General features: G+C 45.1%; 1 protein-coding gene across 2 annotated transcripts in view; it reads right to left on the bottom strand.

The window, feature by feature from the left end:
- Positions 1 to 9,298: 9,298 nt before the first annotated feature.
- PDPN (podoplanin) overlaps positions 9,299 to 18,341 on the bottom strand; it is a 29,740-nt gene continuing 20,697 nt past the window's right edge. The window contains exons 3-6 of one of the 2 annotated variants that reach the window (XM_044237205.1): positions 17,155 to 17,287; positions 12,883 to 12,933; positions 12,001 to 12,112; positions 9,299 to 11,030 (exon numbers count right to left, since the gene is read on the bottom strand). In XM_044237205.1, the coding sequence (XP_044093140.1) occupies positions 11,024 to 11,030; positions 12,001 to 12,112; positions 12,883 to 12,933; positions 17,155 to 17,287 (303 nt within the window). In that variant the 3' untranslated portion in view covers positions 9,299 to 11,023. The remainder of the gene's footprint in view (positions 11,031 to 12,000; positions 12,113 to 12,882; positions 12,934 to 17,154; positions 17,288 to 18,341) is intronic. The other variant, XM_044237207.1, reaches the window with a different exon arrangement.

The raw sequence follows: 18,341 nt of genomic DNA, 5'->3' as shown, positions 1-18,341 counted from the left end.
GTCCGCAGGGTGAGCCAGCGTGGCTGGCTAGACAGAACGGGCAGGGGGAGGAGGTGCGGGGTGGAACTCGGAGACGGGCTAGGAAAAGATGCTGGGCCCAGGGCTTTGACATACTCCTGGGGGTACCTGTGTTGTCTCAGGGCCTGGGAGTGTGACAAGCCTGAGCACATGCTTGTGGAAGAGATATTTAATCTCCCGTGTCCTACTAAGAACTTTGGTAAACTTGTCATGTGGTTGGCTTTCCCCCTGCAGATGGCTTTTTTCTTTTTAGGTTTTATTTTTTCGAGTAGCTTCTACACCCAATACGAGACTCGAACTCCCCACCCCCAGATCAAGAGTCACATGCTCCACCAACGGAGCTTGCCACGCGCCCCGAAGATGGCTTCTGATAAAAATGAGTGAGCCACCCCCCCGATTATGAATCCTTACACCAGATAACGGGTGACATGGAAAGAGCCTGGCCTATTCAAATGCCCTCAGATTTGATTTGCCCAAGGTTTTAAGTCTTGGTCTCCTCAGCACGGGGAGAGTAACAAGCCAGGAGGTTGAATGGAGATCTTTGTACTTTGCCCCAGCTGTTTGTTACCAGAGGGTCTGTGGGTTTGGTCTGATGCCTAGACCCACAGACGCAGACAGAGAGACCCATAGCTCGTGCGATGAGGGGTTTATTTACCAAGTGGGCTTGGGCTGCAGCCGGAGGACAGCACAGATCTGTGACTCAGACGCCTGTCACTGTAGGCACTCCCTCTGCTTGGCCCCCCAGACTGCGTGCTCCCCATCTTGTTGCTCACCGTGGCAGCGCTTCAGAACCCACAGGCTGATGACCCGGGGTTAGCTGGGGGGCTGAGTTCAGATTAGCTGGGCCGCTGAGGACGGCCTGATCCCCGTGAGCCCAGCTTTCCCCGATAAATAGTTCTCTGTGCAGGGCTCAGGGAAGAGAAGCAGCCGGCTTCCATCAGAAGCTTGATGACCGCATTTGGAGGGGACCCCAGGGGAGGGTTTTGGGGCCATTCGAAGATGGGTCTCTGTCCCCACTGGTTTTACCTTCACAGGGTCATGGCAGGGACCCTTAGTCCTGGGGGCTGGAGGACACTGGGTTAGTGTGTTGGTTTCCTGCGGAGGCCCTCACAAGCTACAGTAAACACGGTGGTTTAAAACAATGGAAATTTACTCCCTCACGGTTCTGGAGACCAGGAGTCCCAAGCCACGGAGGGGGAAGTCTCCACTACCTCCAGAGGCTCCAGGGGAGAATCTGCTCTTTGCCTCTGCCAGCTTCTGGTGACTGCTGGTGTCTCTTGCCTTGTGTCCTGGTCACTCTAACCTCTGCTTCTGGGGTCACATTGCTTCCTCCTCTTCTCCCTGTGACGTCTCCTCTTCTGTGTATTATATGGACACAATGGATTTAGGGCCCACAGGGTAATCCAGGATGAGCTCAACTGAAATACCTTAAATTGGGGCACCTGGGTGGCTCAGTCGGTTAAGCATCTGTCTTTGGCTCAGGTCATGATCCCAGGGTCCTGGGATGGAGCCCTGCCCCGGGCTCCCTATCAGCGGGAAGCCTGCTTCTCCCTCTCCCACTCCCCATGCTTGTATTCCCCCTTGCTGTCTCTCTCTCTGTCAAATAAATAAATAAAATCTTTTAAAAAAGTAAATAAATAAAAATCCTTAAATTAACTGCATTTGCGAAGACCCCTTTTCCAAATTAGATCCCACTCACAGATTATAGGAACTTGGACGTGGACTGACCTTTTTGGGCACCAAATAGAACCCACTACACCTAAGTATTCTATTCCCAATACGCTTAGTCCCTTAAAGAAGATGATGGACCATGATGCAAGGAAAACAAATCTAGTGGCTATCTAGGTGGTGAGATGAAGTTTTCCAGAAGAGAGAGGGAGTTACATAACTTGTTCCTTAAATTTTTCAACCAATTTATCTCTCTAGACAAGACAAAAATCTTCATCTCAGTGAGCCTGTTTTAGATAGGGTGACTTATATCCTGGGCCCAGTGGCACAGGGAAGGAGCCGTGGATTTGGGGCACCAGCTCCTTCCCCTCCTATTGGGTGGCCTTGGGTGATTCGACCACACTTGGCCTTCTCACCTGGAAAAGAGCAATAACGGTACCCACATTTACGACTCGTCACAACACATGTAGGGAGTCTAGCACATGCCAGGACGTAGTGGTCGCTAAATCTTTTTTTTTTAAGATTTTATTTTTAAGGGATGCCTGGGTCCCTCAGTGGGTTAAGCCTCTGCTTTCAGCTCAGGTCATGATCTCAGGGTCCTGGGATCTGTCCCACATCTGGCCCTTTGCTCAACGGGGAGCATGCTTCCCCCCCTTCTCTCTCTGCCTGCCTCTCTGCCTACTTGTGATCTTTATCAAATAAATAAATAAAATCTTAAAAAAAAAGATTTTATTTTTAAGTCATCTGTACACCCAATGTTAGGGCTTGAACACATGACCCCGACATCAAGAGTCTCATGCTCCACCAACCTAGCCAGCCAGGAGCCCCCATTGCTTTGCATGTTTAAAGCACTTCCACGCATACTAGGGATGTGTTCCAGAAGCCAACAACGTGTGGACTGCCATCATTTCTACCTTCTCAGATGAGGAAACAGACAGGTAATGTGCTGTACGTGGACTGTAAGCCAGGCAGGCCAACTTGAACCCCGTGCTTCGCCTACACCATGTTTTTTTTCAGCCCTTGTCAGTGCCTCGGTTGGCAACCTGCTGAGGGCAGGCCCATGACAATGGAGCGTAGACAAGGAGCCTCGGGGAGAGGACTGAAAGGGGGCATGGGAGGACACCACAGAGGTTCCTAAGGTGGCCGCCACCATCTCTGCCGCACTGTGTGCTCGGCTGTCTGACAGTAACTCCATGAACACCTTGGTCATTGAAAGTTAATCCCATTGGAGATCTATGAATGAAGACCTATGAAAACAAACAGTTTTTCTTTTAGCCACAGGAAGAAAAAGGTTTATTTTTTTTGGCACGCTTTATGAATTGTTAGAATGATTCTTCTTGCTGTGAATGTCTATGGCAGCGCCCAACTCACAGGGAAGTGCGCCATGAAAGTTTGCTGGATGCTCCCTCAGTCGCCGTGGGTGTTCTATTTCATTAAAATATCTCGGATCACGCAGGGCGAGTGTTGAGTGAGGGAGGCATTGGAAGGTTTGTCATCACGAAGGGTGGAGAAAATCAGTGCCATTGGGTCTACCTTTAATTCCGCTCATCAGGCAGGGGTTGGCTTTCCCTATTGTTCTAGGTTACATATTTCTTTCATCATGGATTCCTCCAATGTGAGTAAAAAATTGGAATGACAGCATGGGAAGGTCTAGTAACATCTGTCTGTCACAAAGGAAGCATGATAGCTGCCATCCCATTGTTTGGAAGAATCAAGGGAATGGCTCAAGGTCAGAGGGGAAGAGGTCAGGGTTGCTTTCCATCTGGGATGGGCTGGATAGGCAGTGGGGAACTGCCTCCCCAGATGGGCTACTCAGGGGGTGTGTTAATTTCCTAGCGTAGCTGTGACAAATTACTGCAAACTGGGTGGCTTAAAACAACAGAAATTTATTTTCTTACTGGTCTGGAGGCCACAAATTTGAAATCAAGGCATTGGCAGGCCCATCTCCCTCTGAAGGCTCTAGGGGAGACTTCCAGCGTCTTCCAGCTTCTGATAGTTCTGGGTTGGGGTGGGGTTGTATGTTCGTTGGCTTGTAACGGCATCACTCCAACCTACCTATGTTTTCCCATGGCCTTTCATCCTTTGTTTCTCCTCTTCTGTGTCTTCTTAAAAGAACCCTCGTTATAGGATTTAGAGTTCACCCAGTTAGCCCAATATGATCTCATCTTACAGCTGCAAAGACCCTTTGTCCAGATAAGGTCACCTTCACAGGGACCACGCTTCACCTGGGGCTGGGACTTGGACTTCCCATCTTGGGGTCCACAAGTCAACCACTCCAGGTGGGGTTGGCCCCAGCTTTCTGAAGGTGGCGCTCATAAAACAATTGTGGAGAATTTCCCTGTTGGTACCAAGCGTACTCCTGGTTTTCTGCTGGAAATGAGGAAAATGTGCAATTTAATTTTGTGTGCCTGGAAGTTTCTTTTTCATTTCAGAGAAGGTGACTATCAAAAAATCTTTCTATTTTTGACAACTTCCCCAGAAAGATTTTGGACTCTGGGTCCCCAGAAGGATTTTTCTCAGGAGCCAATTTCACATCTTTAAACTCCTTTTCTGCTACCTATTAGAAAACCTCTTCCGGGGCGCCTGGGTGGCTCAGTGGGTTAAGCCGCTGCCTTCGGCTCAGGTCATGATCTCAGGGTCCTGGGATCGAGTCCCGCATCGGGCTCTCTGCTCGGCAGGGAGCCTGCTTCCTCCTCTCTCTCTCTGCCTTCCTCTCTGACTACTTGTAATCTCTCTCTGTCAAATAAATAATAAATAAAATCTTTAAAAAAAAAAAAAAAAAGAAAACCTCTTCCAACGTCGGATATATCACATTGTACTTAAAAACAAATGTTAATTTTTAAATTCATGAAGTTGTTTTTATTAGAAGTAATTAACTAGCTCTAAAAATATTGTTATGGAAGGTGGGCGAGACATTTCTATCATTTCAAAAAGAAACAATGAATGTATTTTATTAAAATGTTTTCCTATGGGAGAGAATATCAGGAGGTCATCTGAAAGAGAAGAGATGAATAGGGATAAAAGATCATTTTGAAGTTATTACCCACTTAAATCCAATTAACCTAGACCTTCTTCCTCTGAGCATCACACTTCTAAGAGATGCTAAATAATTCCTAGTCAAATCTGGATAATTAAATATCCAAAACATGAACCCACTTTTACTTTTATTGTTCCTTAGGGACAAAAATCCCAGTGCCTAGGAACATGGAAATTATTTTATTATGACCCCATTTGTCAGAGCATGGTTTGCAATTAGAAAATTTAGAAACTGGGGCGCCTGGGTGGCTCAGTGGGTTAAAGCCTCTGCCTTCAGCTCAGGTCATGCTCCCAGGGTTCTGAGCTGGAGACCAGCATCGCATTGGGCTCTCTGCTCAGCAGGGAGCCTGCTTCCCCCTCTCTGTCTCTGCCTGTCTCTCTGCCTACTTGTGATCTCTGTTGAATAAATAAATAAACTAAAATTAAAAAAAAAAAGACACACAAAAATCTGGAAACATCCTAACTATCCACTGGCAGGAGAAGCATGGTAAATGCTGATCTAGTCGTGATGATCCCGTGCTCCCCACCAGCTGCAGAGATGCACTGGAGCCCCGTGCTCCACAAGGATCCATCTCACAATGTCGATGCCTGCCAACGCCTTGATTTCAAATTTGTGGCCTCCAGACCAGTAAGCAAGCTGCAGAGAAGGATTCCATGCACTTAAAGTTGAAAACATGCACCACAATGCTGTATCTTGATTCTGGATGCCTACCTATAAGATAAGGAGAGTAGTGGAAAAATAGATATGTTTCCAAATGCAATACACCCGATTCAGGAGAATGGGCCATCTGGGAAAGGGAGCAGGAAGGAACTGATGTCAGGAGGGACCCCGGTTGGCTGGTATGTGCAGGGGATTTACTTCTTGAAAAAAAAAATATGTAGACAATATGAGAAAAAGTTAGGATTTGCTAGAGCGGAATGGTGGGCGTGTGGGGCTTTGCTCTCATTCCTGCATTTTTCTGTATGTTTAAAATAGTTCATGATTTAAAAAATGAGTTCCCTCTTTTCCACTGGCTGGGGAAACTGTGTCTTCAAAATACACTACCGTTGAGCTGATAGGGAAACAATTGATTTTGGAAGATGCTCTGTGGGGGCTCCTGGCTGACTCTTTGATGGAGTGAGTGACTCTTGATCTCAGGGTCATGAGTTTGAGCCCCAAGCTGGGTGGAGAGAGTACTTAAAAAAGAAAGAAAGAAAGAAAGAAAGAAAGAGAAAGAGAGAAAAAGGAAAGGGCCATGTGGACCCAACAAAGGAGATCCAGAGAATGAATCAAGATACCTGCACCTCGGTTATGCTTCAGGCACATCGTGCGTGACTCTGTAATTTTAGGCACCTGTTTGAACCTCAATGTCCTCATCTGTAAAATGGGGGTAATCTCCTGCCTACTTCACAGGGAGGTAGTGAGAGTAAATGAGGCTGTAATAACTGAAGCAAGAAGGGTTGTTGGAGTAATTGCTGCTAATGACTGAGCAGTGACTGTTTTCAAACAGGCAGTAAACATTCATGATTTTAAGGCTGATAAGAGCTCTTTGAGGTAGGTATTATTTTCTACGGATTTTATTTTTCATGTAGAAAAAATAGTAAGGCTCCAAGGCAGATGGTTTTCCCCTGCTCTTTCCTCCAGAACCAACCGCTGCCCAGAGGGAATGGGCAGTGACGCCTTGGAAATGCAGAGTCAATGGGGCTGGTGTGGGCAGAAACCCAAGTTGAGAGAGGCCGCTTCGGCAGGCTGGAAGTGTCTAGGGGACACCACTGGCCCATCTGTGATTACGTTGGGAATTTGTGGAAGTTGTTTATCAGCCGAGGCCAGGAAATAGGGTGGTGTTGGCTGGTGATGCGTAGGAACCACAGGAGGGAGATTCTAGATGTCCCGGACAGAAGTCCTATTCTTTCCTTTCAAACCAACAACACCCACCGCCTTCCCCAGTGACTCGATGGCAACTCCACTTTCCAGTTGCCCAGGGCAAAGTCCTCCTTAAGATTCCTTTGACTTCTCTGCCTTTTTCTTATCCCATGTCCAACCTGTCAGATAACTCTGTTGACATTATTCAATTACAACCAGAACCAGACCGCCTCATGCCGAGTCCAGGATAGCCATCTGGTCTGAGCCACCAGTATCCTGAGCTCGGATGATCACACTGGCTTTAAAAAAAAAAAAAAAAAGAAGTATTTAAGTAAACTCTGCACCAATACGGGGCTTGAGCTCACAACACTGAGATCAAGAGGTACACCTTCTACCAACTGAACCAACCAGGTGCCCCATCACACGGGCTTTTTAATCGACCAGTTCTCAATCAGAGATGGGAGCAGGAAGAAACAGCTGGGCGGAGCACGGTGTCAGGATTGCGGACCGGATTGCCTGTAGGTTGCTGGAGCCCTTGGATGCTGGGGTAGAACACACGGAGTTTTCCGTCAGGGTCTGATAAGATGAGCCCCAGAGAGAGCGGAAGTGATGGGGAATAATTGGGGTGGGGGGAGTGCGGAATCCAGGCTGGCACATTCACGTACTCTGGACCCACCAGCCAAAACAAAACAAAACAAAAATCTCACTTTCTTCACAGCAGTAGGTCTGTCTTCATGCCTCAACACCGAGATTTTATTTTTTTATGTTTTTAAAAGATTTTTATTATTTATTTATTTGACAGACAGAGATCACAAGCAGGTAGAGAGGCAGGCAGGGGTGGGGGGGAGGAGGCTCCCCGCCGAGCAGAGAGGCCAATGTGGGGCTCGATCCTAAGACCCTGAGATCATGACCCGAGTCGATGGCAGAGGCTCAACCCACTGAGCCACCCAGGCGCCCCTATTTTTTATTTTTTTAAAAGATTTTATTTATTTATTTTAGAGATTGAGAGGGACTCTCCAGTACGCTCCTTGCTGAACACTGAGCCCAACACGGGGCTTGATCTCAGGACTCTGAGATCATGCCCTGAGCCGAAACCATGAGCCAGTCGCTTAGCAGACTGCACCACCCAGGTGCCCCCAACTCGGAAATTTTAAATTTATCCTGTGTCATTGCCCATTAACTGTGTCCACGTCATTTACATGTATTAAATTTAAGGATCCAGGATCTACGACACAGTCTAACCGCAGGTTAAGCTTTGGGAAGAGGACGGAGAAGTGCCATCTCTTAGGGAAAGCAAGTCTTCTGACACACAAGCGGACAACGGTGTGTTCCAAGTAGGTGCCCAATCCAGCCATGTTCCGGGGAACCGCTTCCCCCACTTCCACTGGACTTTTAATTAGTTTAAAAAAAAAAAAAAAGGTTTCATGTCCGATTACACAATTTTCCCCATGGAAGCATTTGTCCCAAGCAGCCCCATGCCCTGAATACGAAGTAAATACGAGTGAAAATGCAGATAGACGCAGCCAGGAATCCAGTGGCTTGTTCTCTCCCCAGTCATTAAGGTGCCCCATGAGGCAGAACTAAGTCCTGGTTTGCAACTGGCTCTCCCTGCTTGAAACAAAGGCGGGAGGGCAGGGGGTAAAACCAGGCTTTCATGGGGGGCGGTTCACTGAAGCGTGCCTTGCTCCCAGGCGCCTCTGATGGGAGAGTGGACGCGGTTCCCTTGAACTTCCAGCATCCCTGGCAGCTCCTTGAGTGGGCGTTTCTCCTGTGCCGGGAGCGGGTAAGGGACTGACTGCACACTTGAGCTAGCTAAGAGCCCTCCCTGTTCTCTTTCTGTCTCTGGGGCTGGGTGGACATCGCTAGTTTTCTGTCAGAAAAGGAATGCTTTCTCAACCATCCGATGGCCATTCTTAGGAAGAAACTATAGCCCGAAAAGGTCACCCCAGGGATGACTGTTGTTAACTAGAGAATGGCACTCAAATCCTGTTTATATATATGTACATTTCTGCTCTGCTCCACCAGTTAGGAGACAGGCACTCAGAATTCCTGACGTCTGCCAAATTCAACAATCGTGACTTAACAGAAATGGAGCACTATGGGGACGGCATGCTGCTAAGGGCTCTCCTGCTCCTGGCATCCAATATTTAGGAGCAGGGATGGGGTTGGCTGGGAGAAGACCGAGGGTGTGGCCTGGGAGTCCATGTGGAACAGTGTAGGTGGGGAGGCCACAGGTAGATGGCCAGAGAGGGACAGAGGGGCAAAAAGGCTGAGTGCCTGGCCACAACGGTCTCCAGACCAGGCAGAGCTCTTGTAGCCGAGGGCCGTGGAGCCGTGAGATGTCCCAGGAGCAGGAATTCCGGAGGGACAGGCTGCCAGGACTGGCAGGAGCAGGTGTAATGGCTCCCTGACCCGGCTCCCATCCAGGGCAGGGAAATCAGGAGCCAGGCAGGACCTTTCCACCCTTGGTGACCAGAGAGCAAAATAAGTGCCAAGGTGCCACCTTATCTCATCCCATGCCTCAGCTTGACTTTCACCTCTCCACTTGGGCAGAGCCCTCCATGAAAGACATAGTTCTCTTTCTTTCCAGTGGATGTATTTCCCATAACCATTTATAATTCGCACCCCATCAAGTGAAGAGGCAAAGGTTTTTCCACAACTGATAAGATTCTCTAGGAATGTTTGAAAGCGTGACCCAGAAGAGATCTTTCCAATCAAAGGTCTGACTCATGGTTATACGCAATCATCTGTTTTATTTTAAAACATGTCTACACTGCGTGGAGCACCAACGCAGATGTGACCAAGAAACCCACGGTCCTGTCCCAGCAGGCAGCGGGTCCAGTGTATGACTTGGGGTGGACGGTTGTTGTTCACAGTGAGAGGAAAAAAGAAAGGACACGTAAGACAAAACGGACTTTGTCCCCGACTCCCGTTCAGGAGTCTGAGCGTTGAAGCAGACGGATACGTAAGCACACAAAGCCCTTCTAAAGCCCCTTCTCTCCATCAGCAGATGTTCAAATACGGACCTTGGGTTGGTGACCAGCCGGACTTGGGTAACAGAAGGGCATGCTGTTTAAGATAACATCACTGTGTTACTGCAAGAAAGAGAGGAATGGGAGGTGCTTTTCCAAAGGACAGTTTACTTCTTCATACAAGTTGAGAGGATAGGAGCCTGCACAGCCTCCATCATGACTAAGCTCGTCTGCTCAGTATAAAAACTTCGTGTATGGGGGGAAAGAAGGCAGCTGACCTACGGGAAGAAATGTACTGAGCAAATGGTATCTGCCCCACATGGCAACATGGGCTCCTTACCTTGAGGACCTTTTCAGTGATGACCCCATGGAAATGCGCGGTATGTGTCACAAAGACTGGGAATTTCTTTTATGTTTACGTCCAGTCTTTAAACCCACATGCTTTCTTAAAATCACTATCTTACGGTATTATTTTCGTGTCCCGCATGTTTCCTCTGAGGCAGAAGGTAATGAGGCCATGCACAGGGTTTCCTTCTGTTTGGGGACCATGGTTCTTGGCTTCTGGAACATCTGAGTCTCAGGCACCACTGAGCCTCCATCAGTCTCCCTCCATCAGTCTCCACAGTCTGGACTTCCATATTCCAGAACAGAGCAGTCAATCTGGAGGGCTTAGGTCATGGGAAGAGAAAAGTCTGCTCCGGGAGCTCTGGCTCCTGGTCCTCTGAGGGAAGAGAAGATGGCAGGTAGAAGCAAATCTGAGTCACCAAGTCATCGCTGGAGAAGGCAATATGCCAGCCTAGAGCCTGCCCGATGAACTTACTGTGCGAAACAAAAATCCCTTCTCCAGACTATAGACTTCCTGTTTATAACCTAACACGGGTGCCTTGGAAATGATTTGTCTGGACCAGTGAAAGGCAGTTACTCATGACATTAAACAAGTTTAGATTTTCTACTTGATTATTCACATGAAATTAAGGCTTTTAAAACAGACCAGACTAGACTGGAATGTGTACATTTCAACAGAGCGGAAATTGCACAATGCTTTATGCCATTGACGAGTATGGCACCCACCGATCTCAGGGACGCCATCGGTATAAATATTTCCAGACTTGATTGCATTTTAACAATACCAGAGAATGGTCAGAACGGAGACAGGATTATCATTTCTAACATCGATTAAATTATATTGTCTTAGTTAAAAATCAGTTTACATGGCTTTTCTCCATCTTCTATGCATTTTGTCTTTTTAATCACCTTTTACAAAATTTGTATTTAAAAATATTTTCAGAAGACAAATGCCTAGAGGAGCGAGTCTCGTGAAATGTCTTTCCTTGGGTTATTTTTGGTAAGCGGAGGGATCACCATGGATCTGGAATGGGACCGCCAAGTTATTTCCATGGGTCATCTTCTCCCACGTGCCAGGGGACAGGGAAGTCGGAAATTCTCTTTCAAACGTGTTGGTAGAAGGGCACAACTCTTCAGCTCTTTAGGGCCTGTGAAAACAAAGAAAAAGGTGACTATCACTTCTCTTACTGGCACTGTAAATAGTAATCCTGTGAGTCATGGTCCTATTGTCCTTTCGTATAAATCTGGGAGTTCTGGAACCTGGAGCTGTTCTCCTGTCCCTGCTCATGCCTCTTGCATGCCTGGCCCTCACACCGCCAGGGGCAGGTTTCCAGGCATTTCCAAGCACATCAATCTGAGACTATATTGTGGGATATATCCCTCAACCCTCACTTGTCCTCTCTGCCACCCCCAATTCCCATTATGTATCATCTCCCCAACAGAAATAAGAAAAAGTGTTCCCCTGGTTATGAGTTTGAATCTTCTGAATTTTCATAGAGAGAAAGAACTCCTACCCTTCACCCATAATCACTGCTAGGAGTTCACTACCACGTGTGGGTATGTGCAGGGCAGAAGTGGAGGGAGGGGGACCCCTACAGCAGAAGAATTCTCTTCTGAATGGTGCCTGGGCTCTGCAGTGCCCATTCTTCTGAAAGCCACCTCCCTCCCTCTGATGACTGGGGCAAGGCAATTAGGTATCAAGTTGAAACTTGGTTGGGGTTTTATTTCAAGTTCAGTTTGTTGAAAAACTAGGACAAGAGGCCAAATTTGGTTAGATCTCAATGGGAGTCAATTAAATAGCCATCTTTGGCTCTACCTCTCTTTTCTTGGAAACTTAGAAGGGCCAAGTAGATGCCTGTTCTCCTGGGGAAACTTCAGATGTAGTCCTCACGGAGGTAAGGGGCTGCTGAAATTGACTTTTTTAAAAGTAAACTCTACACCCCACGTGGGGCTCAAACTCACAATCCTGGGATCAAGAGTTGTATGCTCCAACCACTGGGCAGCTAGACATCCACGAACATGATCTCTAATTAGAGATTTCAATTAGCTCTAAGATTTGGAGATCTGGATATGCCCGCTCTCATTTACCTACCACAAGCCTGTAAGATATTTACTTACGAGTACCTTCCTGACATTTTTCGAGCAACCACAATGATGATCCCACCAACGAATCCAATGGCTAGTAAGACTCCAACTATAATTCCAACCAGGGTCACTGTCGCCAGACCATCTGAATGAGGAGTGGGGGAAAGAAAGCATGAGACTAAGATAAATGATAGGCCTGTGATAAAATGTGTCATTTATAGACAATACCACCGCCCCAGTGAAGACAGCAAATGAGGTTCTAATTTGCTTCTGCTTTTTCAGTGGTAGTTGACCTGAAGGAGATGAAACTCTGGGCTACTCTCATTCCCCCATATGATCGGAACGGTTCCTGGTTCTCATCTGTCCAGCATACCATTCATACTGGATGGCTTCACTGTGAATGACGAGGTAGCGTTGGGATTAAATGAGCCCCCACTTTCATTCTTCATCACAATAAATTGTGATAGGACACCATTCTCCATGGTTGTCCTTAAGTGATGAGACTCATTTGTGGTTTGCGTGTTTTCAAATACAGGCAATTTTCTTTTCTCTCTTTAAAGAAGTTTGAAACCTGTTCTCAGAGGGTTCTGTATTCCTCTCTCTCTCTTTTATTTTAAATATTTATTTGACAGACAGAGATCACACGTAGGCAGAGAGGCAGGCAGAGAGAGAGAGAGGAGGAAGCAGGCTCCCCGCTGAGCAGAGCACCGGATGTGGGGCTCGATCCCAGGACCCTGGGATCACGACCCAAGCAGAAGGCAGTCTTTAACCCACTGAGCCACCCAGACGCCCCATGTATTCCTCTCTTGTTGACTACAATCTAGGAAAGAATGTAATTCATCACAAGATTAGTTTCAGAGAAGCTTCTTTTTAAAAACTCCTATAAAAATATTTTGATAACAAAATGTCACCCACCTTTTTCAACTGTTGTCTCTGTGTGAACTGTTGTCTCTGTGCCTACTTTCTCTGTAAAGAAAGAGATGTAATGATACAGAATTATTAGGATATAATAACTATAATTTAACAATTGGCAAAAGATGAATTTACCTTAAGTGGAAGGTAGCACAACAGAAGCAAAGAATGTAATTTCTTAAATAAATTGGATCAGAGGATTTTTAAGCAAGTTCTGACACGATCTTGTCTTCAAAACTGTTATTACTGAATTTATGAACGCTCTTCACACCTATGTGTGCATAGTACTTTGGTGTAACTTTCTGTTTTCTCATCGACTTTAGGGAACAGAGTCAGGGAAATTGGCCCACAGAAATGGGGTTTGGGTAACCAAAGAAACCAAAGCTGTTGATTCTTGGTCTAATATCAAGACCATAGAAAACGCATCCATTGTTATAAAGTTTATTTTGAAGGATTTTATTTTGAGAGCGATAGACCCTAGTTCTAGAAGGTGGGATTCTTCTAGTTGTAGAAGACTGATTTGTCTTATGACAGCAATTCTCTGTTTTTATCTTTTAGTAGCAAAATCCGTGCCTTATAGGGCAGCAACATACCCAGCCAAGTTTAATTACGGAATTACTCTTGATGTTTATGTTACTATTATGTTAGGATTTCTCTCTGCAGCCAGACCTAGTCCAATAGTTACAACCTAACTACTCCCATTTACCTATGGCATGCGTTTGAGTGAACTCACAGCAAGTAAACAATGAAGTTGTGAGTTTCTTTCCGATAATTTTACACAATGTCTAATTTAAGAGTAAATGTTTTTGGTTTGGTTTGGTTTTTCCCATCACCTTCTTTTCGTACCAAGTCTTTAACTCCTTTGGGTGGTGGTCGTTTACCAGGTTTGCCGACAGAGGCAAAGTCAAAGGGCTTGCGTTTACTGAGACAAGGGAGAGAAGTCAATCAATCAGGTCCCACCTTAGAACTGTAGTTCATAACTTGCAAAGACCGCAGATAACCAAGAGCTTTTCCAATCAAAGGTGAAAGCATCATCTACAAATGCTTCCTTTTTCTAATGTGTGGGTTTGAAAGAAGTCTTTGTACCAAGACTCTTTAAAAAAGGGCACCTTTTCAAGATGGCCCTAGGACAGGGGTCTCTGAACCCACTTCTGCCAGCATAAGCTGAAGCCATGGCTCTGGGGCATTTACATGGAGCTCAGGCTGAAGGTGTTGTCCCATCACACAAACACACACACACACACACACACACACACACAAACAGATGGCTCAAAGACTGGTGGGTCTGAGGCCAGCCTGGAACAAATGTATCACAGAATCGCTCCTAAAAGGTCATCCGTTTGGCTGCCAACTACCAGTAGAAAAAGTCAACTGTTTGTTTATCGTGTCCTAACATGGTGGCTGTTGAGTTCCATAATTCTCTAACACATCCTTCTCACCATCAGTGACACCATTGATCAGAAAACATATTACCAAAAAATGTGGAAGATTCATTACCAAATTAGAACTAATTAGTTCTATCCTCCCTAGCTCCAGCCCAATTATATTGACTGTAGTTATGAAAGTGTGTCACGTATGTGAACATCATCATACTTGGGTGTTTCATGGGAAAGACATCTGCTGCCCTAATAAAATCACCTCTTAAAAAACCAAGTGCTTATAATGACATTTAAACTCATGTGAAAATTTCTTGGGACACTGATGTATTATGTGGAAATGGGCCATAAGTCACACTTTTTGTGACAGGGTGGGGCAGGAGACAGGATAGGAGGGGAATCATGAGTATTTTCCCACAAGCAGAGTGGTGCAGTGGAAGCGTGCTGGGCCCATGAGTATTTTCCAGAAAACTGAGAATTTTGTTTTAAAGGATAGGAGAGGTATCCTCGTGTGATGGAAAGAATACTCAACTTGGGACACTCCATTTTCGGCAGCTAATGAGCTGTCAACTTATTTAACAAATGGTCAATTCTTCTCCAAAATTTTGAAATGTTTTCCAGTGACAAATTATATCAATGATTCTTTCTTTGCTTAGCCCTATTTGGTTCTATTGGGTGTTTAAATGTTCACCGTTTCTTTGTCATTTCAGAGTGACCTTTATTTAGGCTTTATTTTCAAAGTACTTCATAAAGATCCCCCCCATTCCCGCCATTGTGGTAAAATACACGTAACATAAAACTTACTGTCCTCATCATTTTTAAATAGATAGTTGAGTGGCATTAAGTACCTTCAGTCTTGGGCAACCATTACCACCATCCATCTCCAGGACTCTTCCTGTCTCACAAAATCGACACCCCATCCCCATTAAACACCAAGTCCCCAGCCATTTTTCCCCCCGGCCCCTGGCACCCACCATCCTACTTTCTGTCTCTATGAATTTGACTCTTCTAAGTGGAATTCTACAGTAGTTTTCTTTGGGTGATTGGTTTATTCCACTTAGCGTAATGTCCTCAAGGTTCATCCATATCGTAGCAGGTATCAGGATGTGCTTCCTTTTAAAGGCTGAATGAAATAGATATACTACGTTTTGTTTACTCATGTCTCTGTTGATGGACGTCTGAGATGCTCTTATGTTTTAGCTAATGTGAATGATGCTGCTATGGACACTGTGTGTACAAATGTAACACAATTAAAAAAATTTTTTAAATAGGCTCCATGTCCAATGAAGGACTCAAACTCGTGACCCTGAGGATCAAGAGTCTCATGCACCGCCAGCTGAACCAGCCAGGTGCCCCAAATATAAAGCAATTCTTAAAAAAAACCTCAGAAATGCAATAGAGTTTTTAAAACCAAAGTGGTGGGGTGCCTGGGTGGCTCAGTGAGTTAAAGCCTCTGCCTTTGGCTCAGGTCATGATCTCAGGGTCCTGGGATCGAGCCCCATATCGGGCTGTCTGCTCAGCGGGGAGCCTGTTTCCTCCTCTCTCTCTCTCTCTGCCTGCCTCTCTGCCTACTTGTGATCTCTATCTGTCAAATAAATAAATAAAATCTTTAAAAAAAAATAAAACCAGAGTGGTGGTTGGGTCTAGAAATATGTATTGAACAACAAAGTAACTTTCTAAGTGTTTAAATGGAAATACCTACCTAGGGGCACTGCATGGCTCAGTCATTAAGGGTCTGCCTTCAGCTCAGGTCATGATCCCAGGGTCCTGGGATTGAGACCAGCATCAGGCTCCCTGCTCAGTGGGAAGCCTGCTTCTCCCTCTCCACTCCCCCTGCTTGTGTCCCCTCTCTTACTGTCTCTCTCTCTGTGTCAAATAAATAAATAAAATCTTTAAAAAAAGAAAGAAAGAAAGAAAGAGATACCCATCTATATAAAATAATCTATATAAAATTTTTCATTAGCAGGGCGCCCGGGTGGCTCAGTTGGTTAAGTGTCTGCCTTTAGCTCAGGTCATGATCTCGGGATCCTGGGGTTGAGACCCATATCGGGGTCCCCACTGCTTCTCCCCCTCCCTCCACCCTTCCACGACTCATGCCCTTTCTGGCTATCTCTCTCTCTCTCTCTCTCAGGTAAATAAATAAAATCTTTAAAATTGTTCATTAACAAGCACTCATCGCAGTTATAGAAGGATAATTTTTTTCCCTCTCCCTCTCCCACACTATTTATTACAAAATAAGGCAATTTTAAATTTTAATTAAAAAAATTTAAAATAAAAATCCCAAATAGCCACATTTCTCATAAGAAAGCTCTAGAAATAGAAGGCTCTCTTTCTTTCCATTGCTAAGTTGTAATGGCAATGATTTTTCCTCATTCTCAGTGATGGTCTACACCTCAAATAATGACAAATACCCAAGGCAGTGGTCTTTGACACAGCTGGAGGTGCCAACTATGAATCAAAGTGCAGCCTCCAAGAATAGATTCTTTTTGTGTGTGTGCAGACAGGAACTCAGGGTGAGATGATAAATATTAGTATAGAATCTATTACAACTTACGTAGGTTGGTCAAGGTTCCTGCTCTTGAGTATCAACACCAAGTTCTTAGTGTAACATTGTATCAACTTACTATCCCCAACATGATGTCAATTAGCTAACTTGTCCTTGTGGGGACATGATCACTAGCTGTCATTGAAAGGGGAGAGCTTTGTTCAGCAACTCAATAAACCAAATTCAATTTAGCAACCCTATACATTGAATCTGAATCTAGCACATAAGGCTTGGTTCAGAACTCGCTCTTGGCATTCCAATACTACTAATCACTAGCTTTGTTCGTGGATATTTGTATGTACTGATTATACAAAAAAAGATCAACCTATAGAGTTGACCTACAGAGTTTCTTACCTATGAAATGACTAGTCACTACATTCAATACAGTTGTGGTGCTCTGGCTTTCTTCTTTGGCATGGACTGTGCTTTCTTGAGTTGGCCCATCCTCTCTGCGTACGTCTGTTACGCTCTCTGTATTTGTTGGCACCTATTAGAGAAGGAAATGAGGCAAAAGAGAAATAAGATCTAATGTTTTCAAATATATACTCAACCTTATAATAGAAGATTTAAAGCGGCATGAATATATAAAATATAGGAGGACATAAATTTAAAGTGGAAACAAGAAAACAAACAAACAGAAATGAGAGACGGGGGACAGGAATGAAACCAAATGTACTCCAGAAATAAATACTAAATATTTAGCATGACTAAATTGACTAATCTAATCTAATCTAAAAGTTGACTTCCTAGGGTTTTAATTCTTCAAAAAATACCAATTCACTGGGCTTTAATTCTTTCTCTCCCTTGAAAGTGAATGACATTTTTTTCCCTGTAAGATTTATTTGGTACATATTATGTTGTATCATCTTTCAGTGCCCTCCCTCCTCCAATTAGTGCAATAACTTGCATTTATGGAGAGCTTACTGTAGCTAGGCCCTTTAAAGACCTTCTCATTTAGTCTATAAACAATCCTGTAACGTAAATCCTATTAATAGTTCTATAGTCTGAATGAAACCTAGAGAGATTAGACAACATGCCCCAAATCACACAGCCAACAAGCAAGAAGACTTGGAAGTGATTCTGTTGACTCCAGAGTTCATGCCGATGTAGCATTCAACAAATATGTCAGTGAGCACAGGCAACAACCCAAAATTATATGAATGGGACCACTTAAATTTAAAAACTTTGTGCCTCACAGGACACAATCAACGGAGTCAAAAAGCAACCTATGGAATGGGAGATAATATCTGCCTATCATATACCTGATAAGGTTATGAACAACTCCCACAACTTACACGGGTATGAACAACGCCTACAACTTAACAACAAGGAATCGAATAGCCTGATTCAAAAATGGGCAAAAAGGAGACATCTGGGTGGCTCAGTTGGTTAAGTTGGTCCAACTCTTGGTTTTGGCTCAGGTCATGATCTCAGGGTCATGAGATCAAGCCCTGCATTGGGCTGCATGCTAAGAGTGGAGCCTGCTTGAGATTCTCTCTCTCCCTCCCCCCAGCTTGTACACGTGCATGCTCACTCGCTTG

Source organism: Neovison vison, chromosome 2 (assembly GCF_020171115.1).
Source record: "Neovison vison isolate M4711 chromosome 2, ASM_NN_V1, whole genome shotgun sequence".
NCBI lineage: Eukaryota > Metazoa > Chordata > Mammalia > Carnivora > Mustelidae > Neogale > Neogale vison.
This window is presented reverse-complemented; position numbering and strand designations above follow the sequence as displayed.